This window comes from Ciconia boyciana, chromosome 1 (assembly GCF_034638445.1).
Source record: "Ciconia boyciana chromosome 1, ASM3463844v1, whole genome shotgun sequence".
NCBI classification, from domain to species: Eukaryota; Metazoa; Chordata; class Aves; order Ciconiiformes; family Ciconiidae; genus Ciconia; species Ciconia boyciana.
In genome coordinates this window covers 117,530,174-117,546,456 of record NC_132934.1, presented here as the reverse complement: position 1 = coordinate 117,546,456, position 16,283 = coordinate 117,530,174, and the positions used below count along the sequence as shown (strand labels likewise).

Here is a 16,283-nt window from a genome sequence, read left to right as displayed (position 1 = left end):
ACAACAGTTGCATTTATATGCTTTTTTTTCTTCTGAGCTCAATTACAAGCATTGACAAAAGCTAATACAGATCCATAATTCAAAGTATTTTCATGCTTTAATATTAGATGTGATATATTTAATATATTAAAGGTTCTTGGTTTTAAACAAATATTTAGGAGAACAACAGTAAGAGTTTGTTTTCCTGCAGTCAGTGTTAAATTGGTTTGGTAACATGCCTAATAGAACATAGAAATAGAAACATAAATCTCAACTGCTGAAATTCTGCATCTTGTATTTAAAATGGTTAGTACTTGTATAGGTATTTCAGCTGGAAAATTTTCATAAACATTCACTCTGAAAACAGAACTCTTGCTGAATATGCTGGTGAGATGGCCAACCACGCTGCCAGCTTAAGCAGCAGCATGCTGCCTATAAATAGAAGGCTAGTTCTTTTCAATCAAATGAGACAAGTGCAACAGTTCTCCACCTGCAGCCACGGCCTATACAAAGAAGAAGAGGAAAGACTGCTAAAGCAAGCTTTGGAAACAATCAGGGAAACCACTGTAGTTGAGCAGAGGTGCCTGCAGCAGGATTGAACTAGGAGATGGGACAGCAGGGAGATCAGACAGACAAAAAAGGAAACAGAATCCTTTTGGAAGACCTAAAAACATCAGTATGACAGTCTATTCATGTCAGGACTTCAGCTGAAAGGCAGCAGTAACTCAACTCTTTAGCTCTCACCTCTGCCCTTCACCCCAGTTCAAAACTGATCAAACTATTCAGTCTTCTATCCTGCCTCATTCCTGCTTCAGCCACTTTCTCTAGACCGACCACAATGGCTTTTCCACAATTCCTTTCCCTGTCCATGCCTTCTCCATACATCCAACTGAAGCACATCCCTAATTTAAGAACCACTGAGAAGCACTTTTTAAAATGTAACATGAAGGTTAGGGAAAATTAAAGAACAGCTGGAAGAGTTCACAGGCATAAGAACAAAGCCTATATACATAATCCAGGGCTTGAAAAACTAGTACCAAGATCATCTGCGTCACTCTGTTAATTTTCAGACTGAAGCTGTACCCAGAAAAAGCTTATTACTTCGAAGTTATTTTGGCTATCTCCAAAACAGATGTGAGAAGTTTATACTGCCATAAGGCATTTAAGGAGGGGCTTACCTTTTCGATCCGTCTTAAAATCAACCATAATAGGCTCAACGCTGCCTTCTTTGTTTTTTCCAAGCCCTTCTCCTTCTCTCCAGCCCATTTTTCTCATCAGTTGAGCTCCCATTCCTCCAGTTACAGGTGCTGCTCTTAAGAACTGATCCTATCCAGAAAAAGAAAAGTAAAACAAGTCCTAAAGTTAGCACTGGGATTTTAAAAAATAAGTGGGAGCTTCCAAAAAATGTTTCTAACAACCTTTCACAGACTCAATTCAAAAAAAATACACCTTAGCTTTATATACATTAACATCTTGTATAAACCAGAATTCACGCAGACACACGAGACACAAATCAATATTTTCAAAAAAGAACAACTTAAGAAAATTCTAACGCAATCCAAAAGTGGCAAGTGACCCATTTCAGACATAGGTATTTAATAAAATGATAACCGTCCATTTTTAAACACGCTACTTTGGTTCCAATGCATCTCTTCTCATCTTGTGAAAGGAGGCAGTGTTAACTGTTTAACTGGCACCATGTGTGCCAAGTGTACCTAGTTATTAAACAAAATACAAGCACATTTAGTAATGACATTCACATAGTGTTTAGGCATATTTTAAGTATAAAAAAAAAAGTTTCCCCATTTTATTATACAGCAGTTGCACATTCAAGTTCTACTCTGAAAATCCACATGAAACATACAGGTTTTTCTTTTCTTTTTTTTAAAGGAAAAAAAGGCGCTTAGCCACACAGTTTAGCAGCAGTAGTCTTCACATTCTTTCAAATCATCATTAACATAATAGTTGTTAAATGGCGAAAGCTTATAAACAGAAATTTTAAAAATCTGTTTTGATGTAAAGAACTTTAAAAACTCCTTAAATGTTTACGTACCTAGGCCTCGATGGCCGCAGTGTTGTGAATAGTAGGGCTGGCATTGACCGTGGCAAGAAGGCAGCTACAAGGATTTGACCCTGAAACAAGTTTCCATATAGAGGGGTGAAAGTTCACAGGTTATTCTGTGAACTATCATCTCTCTTCTGCCCCCCCCGCTGACCCAAGTAAGTAAGTCAATCATTTCCATCACAGCAAAAAATTGCTTGCCTTAAAATATACAAGTTTACACACTGGCACTGATAAGTCCATCAGTTATTTCGCATAGTAGGTTAGATGATACAATGCCTAGTATTTTTGTGAAAATTTTACTTACTATCAAAGCAAATTAATAGAACATTTTTTTTTTCCTTTGAGTTGTGCTCGCAAAAGTAAGCATTTCCCAGATTTGGACGAAGGACTGATAGGTCCTTGGTTTCGACTTGTATGTAAACAAAACCAGAAGTCTTACTTTTGCAGAGACTAAGGATAATATATTTTTAAGGGGATTTCAAATTGGCAACTGACACACACTAATGATGCGTATGTGTGTAATCCCCACCATACACGGTGTTAAAAAATTTAAAAAAAAATAATTGCTGAAGATTGTGGCAGGACTTCTCCAAATATTTACCTATTAAACCGTAAATACCTATCAATCATGCAACTGGATGCTGCATTCAATAACAAAGTGCTCTGATGGAAGAATAGAGAGGCTAAGTGCACCTCTCCAGTTCAATTTTTTTCTGACTGGTGCAGACCATGCAGTGTGTGTGTGTACACAGAGACAATCAGTTTCTTTGATACAAACTGCCTCAATCTATACACCTAGAATGGCTTTTACTTACTTCCATTTTCATCCTCCCCTCTCTTTTCCAGGAACCTCTCATAAGAAAAGGGCAACCATGCCGAGAATGATACAAACCCCAGTCAATGTCACCCTGGGTTCCGATTCCTCTTTTGTACCTGCTTTGCAATGATAGAATTTTCAATATAAACATCTGTTTCATTATCACCAGCGTGTATTCAGTTCACAAATGAGAGTGCAATTTCTTGATGAGGTCATTTTAACATTACACAGCTTTCTCATCACACTTGTGAATGTACTAATTCAGGGGTTAGGAGTGGTGTAGAAAGGAGAGAACAGCATCAAAATACTGCTATTCGTAGTTAAAAATCAAAGCCTCAAGTTCCTATACAGGAATTACCAGAGACTGACCAAATTCCCCACACTGGAAATAAAAAGATTTCTTAATTCCAAAATGTAGTTTATTAAAAACACGTCTTCAAATGTGCAAATTCAGAATCCTAGCTGATAACTTTAGTAGGAATATTTTACACTATGCTGACTCCTAAACATGTACAACAGAACCAAGACAACAAGGAATTAGAAATGAAGTTTTGTTTCATTACAGAATACATGTACTTGTGCATCACACACTAAAAGGCTAAAAGAAGTAATTCCGGTACCAATATGAAAGGCGCCAGGAGAAGCCTACTTTGACTCAGTTTACTGAAGAAGCAAAGAAGGCCCGCAGCAGGGGAAAAAGTTCTTCTTTCAGTCTTGTTTTGTTGTTTTTGTTTTTTTTTTTTTAATAATAAACTGAATCTAGATCTCTAATGTCACCTGTACAATTATATTCTCTGACTTTTTTTTTATAATTTAATGACAGACAACTTAACTCAGCCCATGATTTAACAGAGTATGGATAAAAACTAATGCTGTGTTTGTAATTACATTTGAAAACGTAAAAACTGTAGAAACATTAACAAGAGCAGGGAAGCAAGACAGACATTTCTTTTCAGTTTTAAAAATCATAAAAGGTCAAGTCTCACAAAACTATTTAGCAGCTATGTACCCTTGCAGATCTGGCCCACAAGGAGGCTATCAAACTGGAGAGTATGTATTACAATAAACTCCCAGGTTTCTAAGGTTTTGGTTACTGTTGTTAGAATTAATTATTTACAAAATAATTGTTCTCTTTCATTCACAAATCTCAATTTGAGTAAGTCCGCATGAAAATTTAGTATCATTTTTCTGATCTTTTGATCTCTAAATTCCATGAAAGGTCAGCCAAATAAAGCACACTTCCATTCTGCCAGCAGATGGAGACAACTAATAAAGCCACATTCTTGTGTCAGCACTTTTTCTTTAAAAAGAAGGCTACATAGTAAAACCTCATCACTTAAGAGGGTTTTTTAGTAATTTTAATTAAAACTATTCCTCTTTTAAAGCTACGTTAGAGCAACAAATTTTGGGGGACATGAATGCCTGAATTAGCATAGAAGGGCTTAAACAAGCAAACATGCACAAGAAAAATCACACCTGAAAGACAATTTTACAGGTTTTTTGCTGAAACACAATACAAGTTTGACAGTCATCACTGTTCAACTGCAACAGTTGTCTTTGGGCAAAGGACAGCATACAGCAATGAACTGAACAATCCATAAAACAGCACCCACAACATCAAAAATATTAAAGCCATAATTATTTGAGAGATCTTAAAATACATCATCAGCTTCTGCTCTCAGAAAAGAAAATACCCATTCCTTCTCACAATGCTGACATGGCACTAAAACATATGGTTTGTCAGAAGGAAGGTTTATTTCTTTTGAGCAATAATTTATTAAGCAAAAGACAACAAAGCCTTAAAGGCACTAGGTGGACAGTTTCAGCTATAGCACAATGGGCTGTCTTAAAGATTACTTTAAGACTAACTCCGAAGAATTTCTCTGAGTCAAGCACCAGGAACAAGCATCTATCTTTGGCAAAACCTTTTTGCAAAGAGCTGAATTTTCCATTAAATAAACCGGTGCTTTTAGCAGCAGCCACATTCCTTCCCCAATACAAGAGGAAGAATACCTTTCCGAAGAATCCCATCAAATGCATTACAAAAACTACGCTCACAATCAGCTTCAGGATTTCTGCTCACAGCTTTTACATACAATCAGTAGAAACCAAGCTGAGAATAGCTGGAAAAAAAGCATTTTGAGGACTGAACAGGGAGCCAGTCCAATATAACTAACATATAGTTGATTTGCCTTGCCATGTGGCCTTCACTTCCAAGGAAAGCTCATTGTGTCATATAAGGCAATAAGAATACAAGTATTTTGATAAGTGGCCTTGTTAGAAGGTCAGCAGTCCTTGTGCAAGTGACAATCACAAGACTTAGTTCTACCTCCATCGTTACAGTGAGTTTTACTCATCTGCTATGGCTGTGGAAGAATGGAAGGAATGCTTTAACTTTTCAGAACTTGCTACACAAAGCAGAGCACTCTAATGGCCATAGTAAAACTGTGTGTCATGCTTTAGCACAACTGAATGAAACAGATTCCAAGCACTACCCTGTGCATGTAAAACGTTGCAAAAACCCTGGTTTTGAGAGCAAGTTTAGGTTACAGAATTAAGCTGGTAAACCCAGAAACAAGTGGTGAGTCTGGGAAAGTCTGAGTAAGTAGACCTCAACAGAATTTGCTTGGGGAAAAAAAAGTGACCACTTCCTCTGACTTGACATTTATTCAGCATCATAGTGTATTTGTAAGAAAAAAAAAGGGGGGGTGGGGGGGGGTGGGAAGCAGCAACCTCCAGAACAAGTCAGTCATATTTGTGAACTGATTACACCAATGATGATAAACTGAAACAGAAACCACTTTTCAAAAGAAAAAGATAATATTGTTCATGAATCTGCTTTAATGATACAAGAAACCTAACAACATATTATTCTTTTATGAATACTGCTCAGAACCCTACGCATGAACATATGAATTAGCACATCACTTAGAAAAATAAACCATATTTCTACTTAGTATGTCGATCATTCAACTATGCCACGTTAACCACTTCAGTAACTAATTCCCTCAAAACTTCATTGAAACAAAATTGAAATCGCAAGCATATTTGGTTTGAGTACATATTACCTCTCCAGAGTCATATTTAAAATAAAAAAAAAGCTGAAATCCAAGAAATGCAAAGTGAAGACAGCACTTATCCAACAAGTTCCCCCAGTACTTTTTCTCCCCTCCTGACACGGCTCTTCTGTTTTCTTACATCTATCTAGTTTTGTGATTATCTGTCAAGCACAATGTCTGTACATGTTCTAATTCTTTGTTTAATGATACACAAATAACTAGCTGATGTGGACTCTGTTTCTGCTAAACAGTGCACGTCCACAAGTCCTCTTATGGCAATTGCTTATGGCAATCTCCCAAGCAAAATGCCTTCAGTAAACATCTTCAGTCAGAAACGTGCATTAATTTACACACACAACATACCCCAAGAAACTCCACAGCCCTACTAGCAGATGAAAAATTAAAAAATACTAGGTTTTTTTTTTCATGTTAAAATGCATTTCCTTAGGACAAAAAAGGGAGTACAAGTCTGACTTCAGTGCTACATTGCATAGTTAACAGGAACTAAGTTACACAACTTCAAGTGCCTAAGTAAAACACAACCTGTACTTTGCATTTCATGGCTGGTTTGCATTCATGTCACTGAGAAAGATAACATGCATTCATAACCCATCATCCCTACTTCACTTTCTTCTGTGAAATCATTCTCTAACCACAGGATGGGACTCCACATTAAAGTTCATTAAACCTAAGTTTTGAAGGCTTTCACAGGCCCCACCATTCCTAAGAGACACAGGGCAAGTCTTGTGTAGCCCCTGATACATCTTGTAGAGGGCGCATGACTAACTACTTGTCCTCTCATGAGTTTGATGGCAATGTGCGTGCGAATATGGAACCTGGAAAGAGCAAAAGAAGTCAAGCTGAGGAATGCCAGAGCAGGAAAGGACTGTGTCCTCATTTTCTTCACCCAACAACTCTTGTTTCCAGTAGCAGCCTCCTTTCTGACAAACCACATGATGCTTGCTAGGGAGGACGCCTACTACTGCAAACCACTACAGTTTTACAGCTATGGGAAGGACAGAAGAGCTTCTGCTGGCTCGCTTTTATTTCTAGATTCAAAAAAAATGTTCCAATATGCTTCTGCTCCTCACAGCAGTCATGTCCACAAGCCAGAGACCAGACTCTTCTCTCATTTTCTCCCTATAAAGCATTTTGTTGTTTTTTTGGTTTTTTGTTTGTTTTTTGTTGGGGGGGGAGGGGGGGGGTGTTGTTGTTTGTTTTTGGTTTTTTTAAAGCAGATCACAGAGTGAAGTTAAAAGACAGAGGGAAAACACACTTGCCTTCTCCACTTAATTTTTGTGAGGACACTCCTGTTACTGTAAGGCACAGAAGATCACCACAGAACCACAAGGAATGAAAACAGGTAAGAGGAGGAGGCTTGGGAAAGAGATGATCAGAGATGCTCCCTTTCCATTGCCTTGGGAACCCACTCAAGGTATGCAGAAAGGGAGAACCCTCTTAGGCTTGCTGATCTCTTTCACAAGCCCTGTGGGGGAAAAGCTCTCCTTTTCCCACCAATACATCCCTGCTGAGTGCTTTATATTTTTAAGTTCCTCTGCCAGGGACAATTACCGTAATCATCAAAGCCAACATTTTATTACACTCTCAAAAGTCAATAATTGTTAAAATAAGACTTTATCATCTATGCTCTGTATTAATGCCCAAAAGATTCCCATCTAGCAAGTAACTTGGATCTCTGCGTTCCCTGGCTCTCTGTATTGCTTGGCTATATAAAGTGGAAAAACAAGTTAGTGAATCTTGGCAAAAATATTTCTATTTTTACGATGTTATAACTCCAGACTTTTGTGTTCAGTTTACACCAAGTTTTACGGAAAATTCTACCTAAGCCTCAAATCTAACCTACTGGTTTTGAGGGTTGTCTTAACACTGCGTTCTGGAAGGATAAGCAGATACAGTGTACACTCAACTACATTACTTGCAAAATTGACCGCCATAACTCATTATTCTTTTTGCCTGAAAGGTGGATATTGCTTGAATTCCTCAGTTCTACTTCTTGAAAGAGAACCAGTGCAGTATTCATTTTCAAAGATGAAGCATGAATTATTAAACTTATAAAACGCATGTATGTATGACGCACCACACCCCAAAAATAAGCCAGTATTACTCTGCAGTAAGAGGTAACTATTTCACTGTAGGATGACATTAAACTTATTAACCCAACTGCAACTCCTGGTTTAATACTCCAAATCTTTGGCTCCCAGAAAACCCTGGGGATACAAATAGAGGCAAAGTAGCAATCAGATAGAACCAAGTCAAACAAAATGGCAGTTTGGGACTTGGTTCACTGAGGTTGATGCCAAAACATCACTGACTTCAATAACATCAGGATCAAACCTTGCCTGATCTGTCCCAATCCTGTAAAAGTAGTGATGGACCTACCACTGCAACCATACCAATATCATGAATGTCATTTCAGTGTAAAGTAACAGTATATATGAACCAATCTGACTTAAATACCAGACGCACACCTTATTGAAGTACTCTATGTCATGAGCAACACCTTAATGCACAACAAAACGGACACAGCAGCAGCAAGTATCTAAATTGATCAAAGCAAGGTTTTAAATCAACCTGTTGTATTTGACACATGCATTACCATAGGTTTTTAAGGCACATTTTTTGCATTTTCCGATACTTCCACTGCTATTTAAAATGTGATAGTTAGACAAGTATGTCTGCGTAACTTCTACCTTTCTAATCCATGCTTGGGGACCACTGTTGGTCAGCTCATCTGAGGACAGTATCTGTGCTCCAGTACTTCCTGTGAACTGGCCAGGTATGGAGTTTGATTGAGCCCAGGCATCAATCTACAAAATAAAAATCAAATATAAGACCAAAATAAACATTTGCACATTCTTCCTTTGCAATTCTCTGTTGCTTCTCAGTAAGTTTCATAATGATTCCTCACTTACGTTTAGTGCTGTGTTCATTAACACTCATTTGTGAGCAGACACTCCAAAAAGCTGAGCATCTTTGTATGTTAACCCTAAAGCCTGAGCTCAAAGTCTAAAGAGTTCATGGTTCATGGCTTGCTTATCCTCAAAATCAGTGTTACGAAGTGCAAAATAAAGGCAGAATTTTTAAAGATGTGCCCATAAACTGGGCTTCTAAAAACCTGTATTTAAATACCTAAGAAAAATCAGCTGGTATGAAGGGTAAACATTTACTTTAAGTTCATCAAAATGCTGATGAAGAAGTGCAACATACCTGTTCCTGCGCACGATTTAACATGCACATGGCCTCTAAATCAAATGTGTTTTCATTAAGCCTTTTCTGAGCCACTGCTCGATCATTCATAGCTGTAGTTATGTCCACACCCTAGGAAGAAAAAGATTATTTTTAAAAATACATCAGACCACAATAATATCCATTTGATCTGGAAAAAGCTGTTGTAAAATAAATGCTACGAATACTACAAAGCTGTTTTACACATCGAATAGTTGGTTTGATATATAAATAGGCAACATGAAAAAAAACCCTGGGACTACTTGTTAAGTAGATACAACATGGGCTTTCCTAAACAAACACAAAATCTGAAGTTAAAGTATAACACCCTGATAATTTCATACCACCTGTACATACAAAATATCAAAAGAATTCTTTTCAGAGAACTATTTTGGTAACAAAAAGTTCTGGTGCGTAACACTTAAATAGAGAAGCATACTATTGTTCAATGGAATCTTATTAACCAACAGAATTAAATGTAATTTAGCTGAGAATTAAAAAAAAAAAAGCCTTCATACAGAGCTGTTCCCATGAGCACCCTACTACTAAGTCACACTAAAACTTCAAGTTATATGTATAAAAAAAAGTTACAGCAAGAATCACGTGTATCCCATGAACTTGGCTTTAGTGTTTTAAATATTAATCTTCAGCCTAAAGCAGACTTGCATAAAAGTAAAACCAGACTGGTAGATCATAAAATTGACTGTTTTGGAAAGGATTATTTAGGTCTGTACTGCTGAACTACAGTAAAATTTAAAGAAAAATAAATTTGAAACTCTCTCACACATACTAATCAGAATCATTTGGGTAAAAATATGGAGCAGATGAAGAAGCTCAGTGCAAACCTCTACTCTATGTGCAAAGCAATCAAGAGAAATCCAAAACACTTGGGGATATAAAGATGTAACAAATTATGGCTAGTATACAGCTCTTTTGTAAAATTACTTGTGCCTTGTTCTTCAGATGATGTGCACTTTATGGATAATTCTATTTTGAAAGGAGAAAAAGAACAGTGCTCAGAGACAAGTGAAATTTCTTTGGAGATCAGCATGTGAAGGAGACTGAAAGGGCTGGAACTGTTTGAAGCACAGAAGAAACCCAATAATCAAAACAGCAGGTGGCATATAGACATAAAGTAAGTTGTTGGTTTAATTTTTTTTTTAATTTGTATTACAAAAGACTTGTCTCTTTTGTTAGTCACTATCTCATAACCTTAGCCTCTCACACATTATACTAGAATAAAGGGCCAGTAGAAGAAATGGAAATTAATTTAAAATTGACTCTGCTGAACAGAAAAACACAGTTAATCCACAAAATCCCCGTCACAGGAACCAGGTCAAGAATTTAGTAAATATTAAAGACAGTAAGAGACAGACACAAATGTGTACAACTGCATAAAACGGAGTAATTATTTTTGCACTCTGGCTATTAAATCTTATTTTAAGACGGGTTTTTGGTTTTTTGTTTGTTTTATTGTTTAGGACAAAAAGTATTTCCGCTGGGAAGATCATTAATGGAACATCTGGCACTGACCAAGACAGACTTAAAATCCCAGAAGTCCTATGTGTCTATGAAACTGACTTCAGTGCTTATTTATTGTCCCAGCTGACAAAAACACAGATCATAAACAAGGCACAAGAAGAATTAAAATATTATCTAACGATCACCTAGCATGACAGTCACATATGTAAAAGAATGCCTGTTTACAACATACACTTTCTTGTGTTAATAAGTTCGCCTTACATAATTAAAATAATTCTTTAATGTTTTGTTTGTGAAACTGGTTCAGGAGATAAATAAAAGTTATTCTACTCACCAAAAGCTTCAATCCAGCAATACACATAGGCATGCAAGTAGTCCACTGAAACCACATTGGGACCACTCACATACTTAAACATACATGTGTACTTTAATGCTTTACCGGACTGGGGCCTATTAGTAGATACCCTGGTTAGTTAGAATTCCCATACACTTTCCCCACATGGTCAGTCACCATTTTGGAGACCATCATGGCTTTGTATTATGTCAAGACACTCGATGGCAGCTTTGGATCTTGAAAAAAAAATCTCTGCTTGAAGTATGAAAAGTTGTTATTATTTAGTCAAGTAAAACAGTTTCAAGTTCAGCATGCTATTCTCCGTAAAAGTTCTGCCTTTCCAATCCTGACTTTTAATAACATTTTCCCCACAGACACAAACCACAAATATTGAAGCAAGAAGTAAGAGACTGACAATAGAAAGCAGGCATTTTTGACATTCTTCGTAGGTCCACCAATACACCAAATGCATTTACTACCATTTTTAGACCACGATGGCTTCTCTGCATAATAGTCACCTGTGTATACTCCAAACTTAAATACAACACTTCAACTCTATACTTTCAGACTTTCAAATACAGCTTCTTTCTCATAGGTTTCTCTGGCTTCTAGAGACATACCGATACTTCAGATTACTCAAGACTTTTTCCTCCATCTCCTACTACCACAAACTATATTAAGAGCATGTTTTATTAAAAGAATTTGTAATATGTTAGCAGGGCCATTTCAGACTGCTTACTCCCATAACTAATTCTGTGACTTGAATAAAAACATAAAAATAAAACCAATTACCTATTTTTTTAATGTCAATATAGACTTGCATCAGAATTGTCACAATCACATTTCAAAATTAGCAACAATGAATGGAGGTAAATTATATGTCAAGCTTTCTGAGGATCCAAGCACACTCCCCCACTACCCTACTCCAACAGCAAGGGAGCTTATCTGGCTTATTTTGCTCAAAGGAAGCCATTTCATCCACAAAGAGTCTTCATAAGCATTTAAAAAGTTAAGCAGAGACGCACTCTGTTACCTTTCAGACTCCCTGGGGAAACATACAGGGATTCTGCTACTACAAGAGTATTCCTGTATTTCAAAATTAAGGACTGCCAAACCCAAGGGGAATGTATGCTCTGCTGTCAGCTAATGACCCTTGAAATCACCCTTAACACAAACCAAGTTAAGGTAAATGCAAATAAAAATATTTATTTACAAAATATAAAAACAGACAACATTTGTTACAAGCATTTATAAAGATACACATGACAGAAAGGAAATAAAGTTATGTTTAATATATTTACTCCAATGTAAATTTTTAAGGCCTCTTCTACATAATCAATACACAAACCATCAGTGCGTAGCTAACCCAGTTTGTCCAAGACACAAGCCTAGCGTCGTTGGCAACCTGGATGCAGACATCTATAGAGCTCGCCTGAACTACGAGCATATCATTAACCATTTGAAGGACAAGACTTTTAACCACCTGGTAAAAACACGGCCAAATGTTAGTATACAATGTTTCTATGCTCTGGACTTTTTACATATACACTAGTAACTGGGAATGACATTCAGCACAAACATTTCAGAATGTTTGTCGTCTTAGTGGTTCATGTCAAAGACCAAACAGCAGTTACCATCTACACTGAGGGAACAATTATTTGGGTGCCTGACCATCAAACTCTAAGGTATACTGTGAAAATGTCTGTTGAATGAGTTATATTCACTGTGCTTTTGGTGCTGTAAAAGACACAGAAGAAAATACCTTCTGTGCTTCAGGAAGTAAATTGTACAATCTTTAAAAGTTCTTGAAAAACAAAATGCACCAAGTGGAAAGATTTGTTTCATCAGAAATTGATGCCAAGGCTTTTTTGTTTATTTGCTTTGAAAGGTATGAGAACAAGTCTTCAGATACAGTGAGGTTAAGATCAACTTGAAAAAATTTACATCTGCCTTAAATATTTAATTTACTTAATTACAAAACCCCCACAAACTATCCTTTTGAAGACATTTTGAGGGGAAAAACATTTGCTTTTCTTTTTTAGTATATTATACATGCAATTAGATTTTCCTTTGGAAGGCCACATGGAAGACAACTATGTAAGAAAATGTGACTGTAAAGCTAAAAATTTAGTAGATACATCCAGATGAAATGGCAGTTCTAGAAACTACTTTCAGATCTATTTTTAATGGATTACATTTCAATGCAATGTTATTGCTCTAAGATTGGTAGGACAATTTTAATTATTATTAAATTTTTAATTATGAAAGTCTCAACTTAGGGTATTAACCTCCGCAGGAAACTGGACAAGAAACTTGTTTTTCATCTTCAAGCAAAAGTTTAAATTCTATTGAGACAAAGAAGTCACTAGTTGACAAAAGCACACAGTATGGGTGCAGGTTGCTTTCATCATTGCCCACATGAGCACGGCAACCAAATTTGAAGACCGCAGCAGTTCGGATAATTAGCTTATTGAAGTGTTAGATACTACCTATGTACGCGTTTTTTTTTCACAGACTGTAATTTGATACCAGACTGACCAGGTAACGGTTTTGGTTTTCTTATATGATATGCTTTCCTTCCCTTCCTTACCTCAATGGATGGTTTGGGGAAAACATCATCCTTGCTGTCTTCTTTGCCTTTTTCAACTGGAACCCATTCTCCATAGACACTATCTGCTTCTTTTTTCCTATGTTGAGACCCAGATGAAACAGGAAATTCTTTTGAGAGGCTGACCTGATTTTTTGGTTGTGGTGGTGGTGCTGGTTTTATGCTGGGAGTCTTAAAGAAATAAAATTAGAAAAAGTTAAAACTTGAAAACACATGATACTCACAACATGTCTTTGAGAAATGATTTATTGCATATACTTGGAATTTAAGTTTTCATAAAACAGTCATCTTTCTTACTAACATCAAACCGAAAGCCTTTATAACAAATCATTTTAGCACAGCCCTAAAAACACACAATTGAGGAACAAACTGCAGTACAGGAGAAGATTAAACAGCTAGAAGCTAAAAATCACTTATATCAGCTTCAGCAGCAAAAAATACGCAAAACCTCACTCCGACAATTAACCTCTCTGCTTTCCCTCCACCCCATCATAAAGAGAACGATCTTAATCTGCCACACATGCATTTTGTAATGGAAAGCTCCAAAATCAAAATCCTGGGCAGCAAAAAACATCGGCTGCAATATCCACATGATGATAAAAAGCTCTAGATTACTATACATAGAAAGCAATTTTCAACATTTTGTTTTCTAGTGTTTATTATTTTTTAATAGCAGCATGAATCTCAAAGAAAAATAAGTCTATGTGCTTGTTTTCCTTAGAAAGTATTTCTAATATATTAAGAGTCTGCAGAAATCTCTGACAGGTTCCTCTAAGGGGAAAACAGAGCCCAGACAGCTCACAATGCTGGGTAAACTCCTACTATCAAAGGAATGGGAATGGTAGTAAGACTAGAATCCAGAAAGAATGGAAAGAATGATACTAAAACGGTCAAAACTGTGGAAAACAGGCAGACCAGCCCATAACCACTAAAGAACATTCCTCTTCAGAGCCTGTACAGAATCCCAAGGTTTCTTGAGTTTTGTTGTACCACTTTCTAATGGTACAACATAAAGTATAAATCTATTTCTACCTTACATCTTATGCAAATATGCATTACTGCTTATTTTGTGTATGCCACAAGCTATATATATTTGTACACAGAAATATAAATGCTATTTATATTTTCACTTAGCATATTAATACTTTTATAGTACTTACACCCTGCAAAATCAGAGCAGACTTTCATGGGCACAAAAACCCCCCAAAGATACAACTATTAAAAAAAAAAAAAAAACCTAGCCAAATTCTAATCCATGCTTCAAAGCATGACTCCCAGATGCATTTAAAGAAACGCTCCCTCATTTTATTCCTTCCAACATGCTCATACCCAGAAAGTGTCAACACAAGCTCCAGAGTCAAAAGCAGTCCCCTAAGGAGGGGGTTTAATGGGACATTTAGGCCCTCTTAGTAACAGGCAACATCAGTGATCCTCATCCTTAACACAGCATTTACTTCTCTATTGGCTAATCTCAAAACTAACAGAACTTTTTTCTCCTTTAGTGAACACTTGAGATCTACTGAAGCAGCAGACATACAAGATTTGGAGTCTGCACAAAGTTGATGGCATCATCTTATTTAGAAAAACTCAAAACGCTTTTAAAATTTTGCTAGGGGTTTTTTGTTTGTCTTTTAAAGAAAAACAATGCTGTTCCAAAAGCATTTCCCAATTCCAATGCCGTTTGTAAGTTCATACTGATATTTTTGCAATGAAAAAGTGAAACCAATCCTCTTTATGTTATTTAAGTTTTAAAAGCTGCAAAGAAATTAACGAAAAAAAAAAAACCTAGTTTCAATCCAATTATGGGAACTACCACAATTTCATAGACTGCAGGCAAGTTTCTTATTGTACCAAGGGTACTTTTAACAACACCCCAGCACAATTTCACCAAGGTTATCAATCCCTGTTTAATTTCTGTCAAATTACTTGCGTTATTTAAAAATAACCACAATTTAAAATATTGAAAATAAAAGAAGTACTCACACTTAAATTGAAAAAAATAGGTTTGGGTTCACTGAGCTTAAAAGGATGATTATAGAAAGGACGTTCTTCCTCCTCTTCATCAGAAACATGAGGTTTGTTCACTATCACATCATCTGTGCTTTGAGCAATCTTCTTGCATTTCTAAAAAAAAAAAAAAACAACCACAAAAAAAAAGGGACATGACAACTCTCAATAAACCTGGACTCTCAACCAAAACATACAAAAAGAACATTTTTACAAAAAAGTGTTTTTCTTTTCTAAAGCAGGAGGTATAATCTGAGAAAATCTTTTACCAATGTCATCAGTATATGTACTTTTGACATTTTACACACATTACCAAACACCTACCTAGGTTTGCTAGGCACTCATGCAGTGTATAATTTCACAGACATAAGATTTCAGCAGCATGCTGTGAAACTTGCTACACAGTGCTAGTTGCAGAATGTGAGTCTAAGGCTGCAAACATTCCAGAGTAGGAACTCACTGGTTGTTTGGCATCCCACATAACTAACACATTGTAATCTGATAGAAACATCAGTATAACTCACAAAACTACTACACAGGAAAACCTAAGAATTAATAGTTACTAATTCTAAGTTCCACTGGTAGTGCAGGGACCTAGTCAGAAGCAATGGCTCCAAAAGACGTCAGATTTCTTCTGAAATATTTTGACTTTGGCCAGGTACGCAAGACATCTCCATTTTCTATTC

General features: G+C 36.4%; 1 protein-coding gene across 5 annotated transcripts in view; it reads right to left on the bottom strand.

The window, feature by feature from the left end:
* Positions 1-16,283, bottom strand: part of SON (SON DNA and RNA binding protein) — a 44,171-nt gene that overhangs the window by 8,961 nt on the left and 18,927 nt on the right. For 2 of the 5 annotated variants that reach the window (XM_072845803.1, XM_072845811.1), the window contains exons 5-9: positions 15,574-15,714; positions 13,573-13,761; positions 9,149-9,259; positions 8,632-8,748; positions 1,158-1,305 (exon numbers count right to left, since the gene is read on the bottom strand). In XM_072845803.1, the coding sequence (XP_072701904.1) occupies positions 1,158-1,305; positions 8,632-8,748; positions 9,149-9,259; positions 13,573-13,761; positions 15,574-15,714 (706 nt within the window). Of the gene's footprint in view, positions 1-1,157; positions 1,306-2,028; positions 2,113-2,859; positions 2,981-8,631; positions 8,749-9,148; positions 9,260-13,572; positions 13,762-15,573; positions 15,715-16,283 lie in introns of those variants that run through there. The other 3 variants (XM_072845820.1, XR_012039624.1, XR_012039625.1) reach the window with 3 other exon arrangements.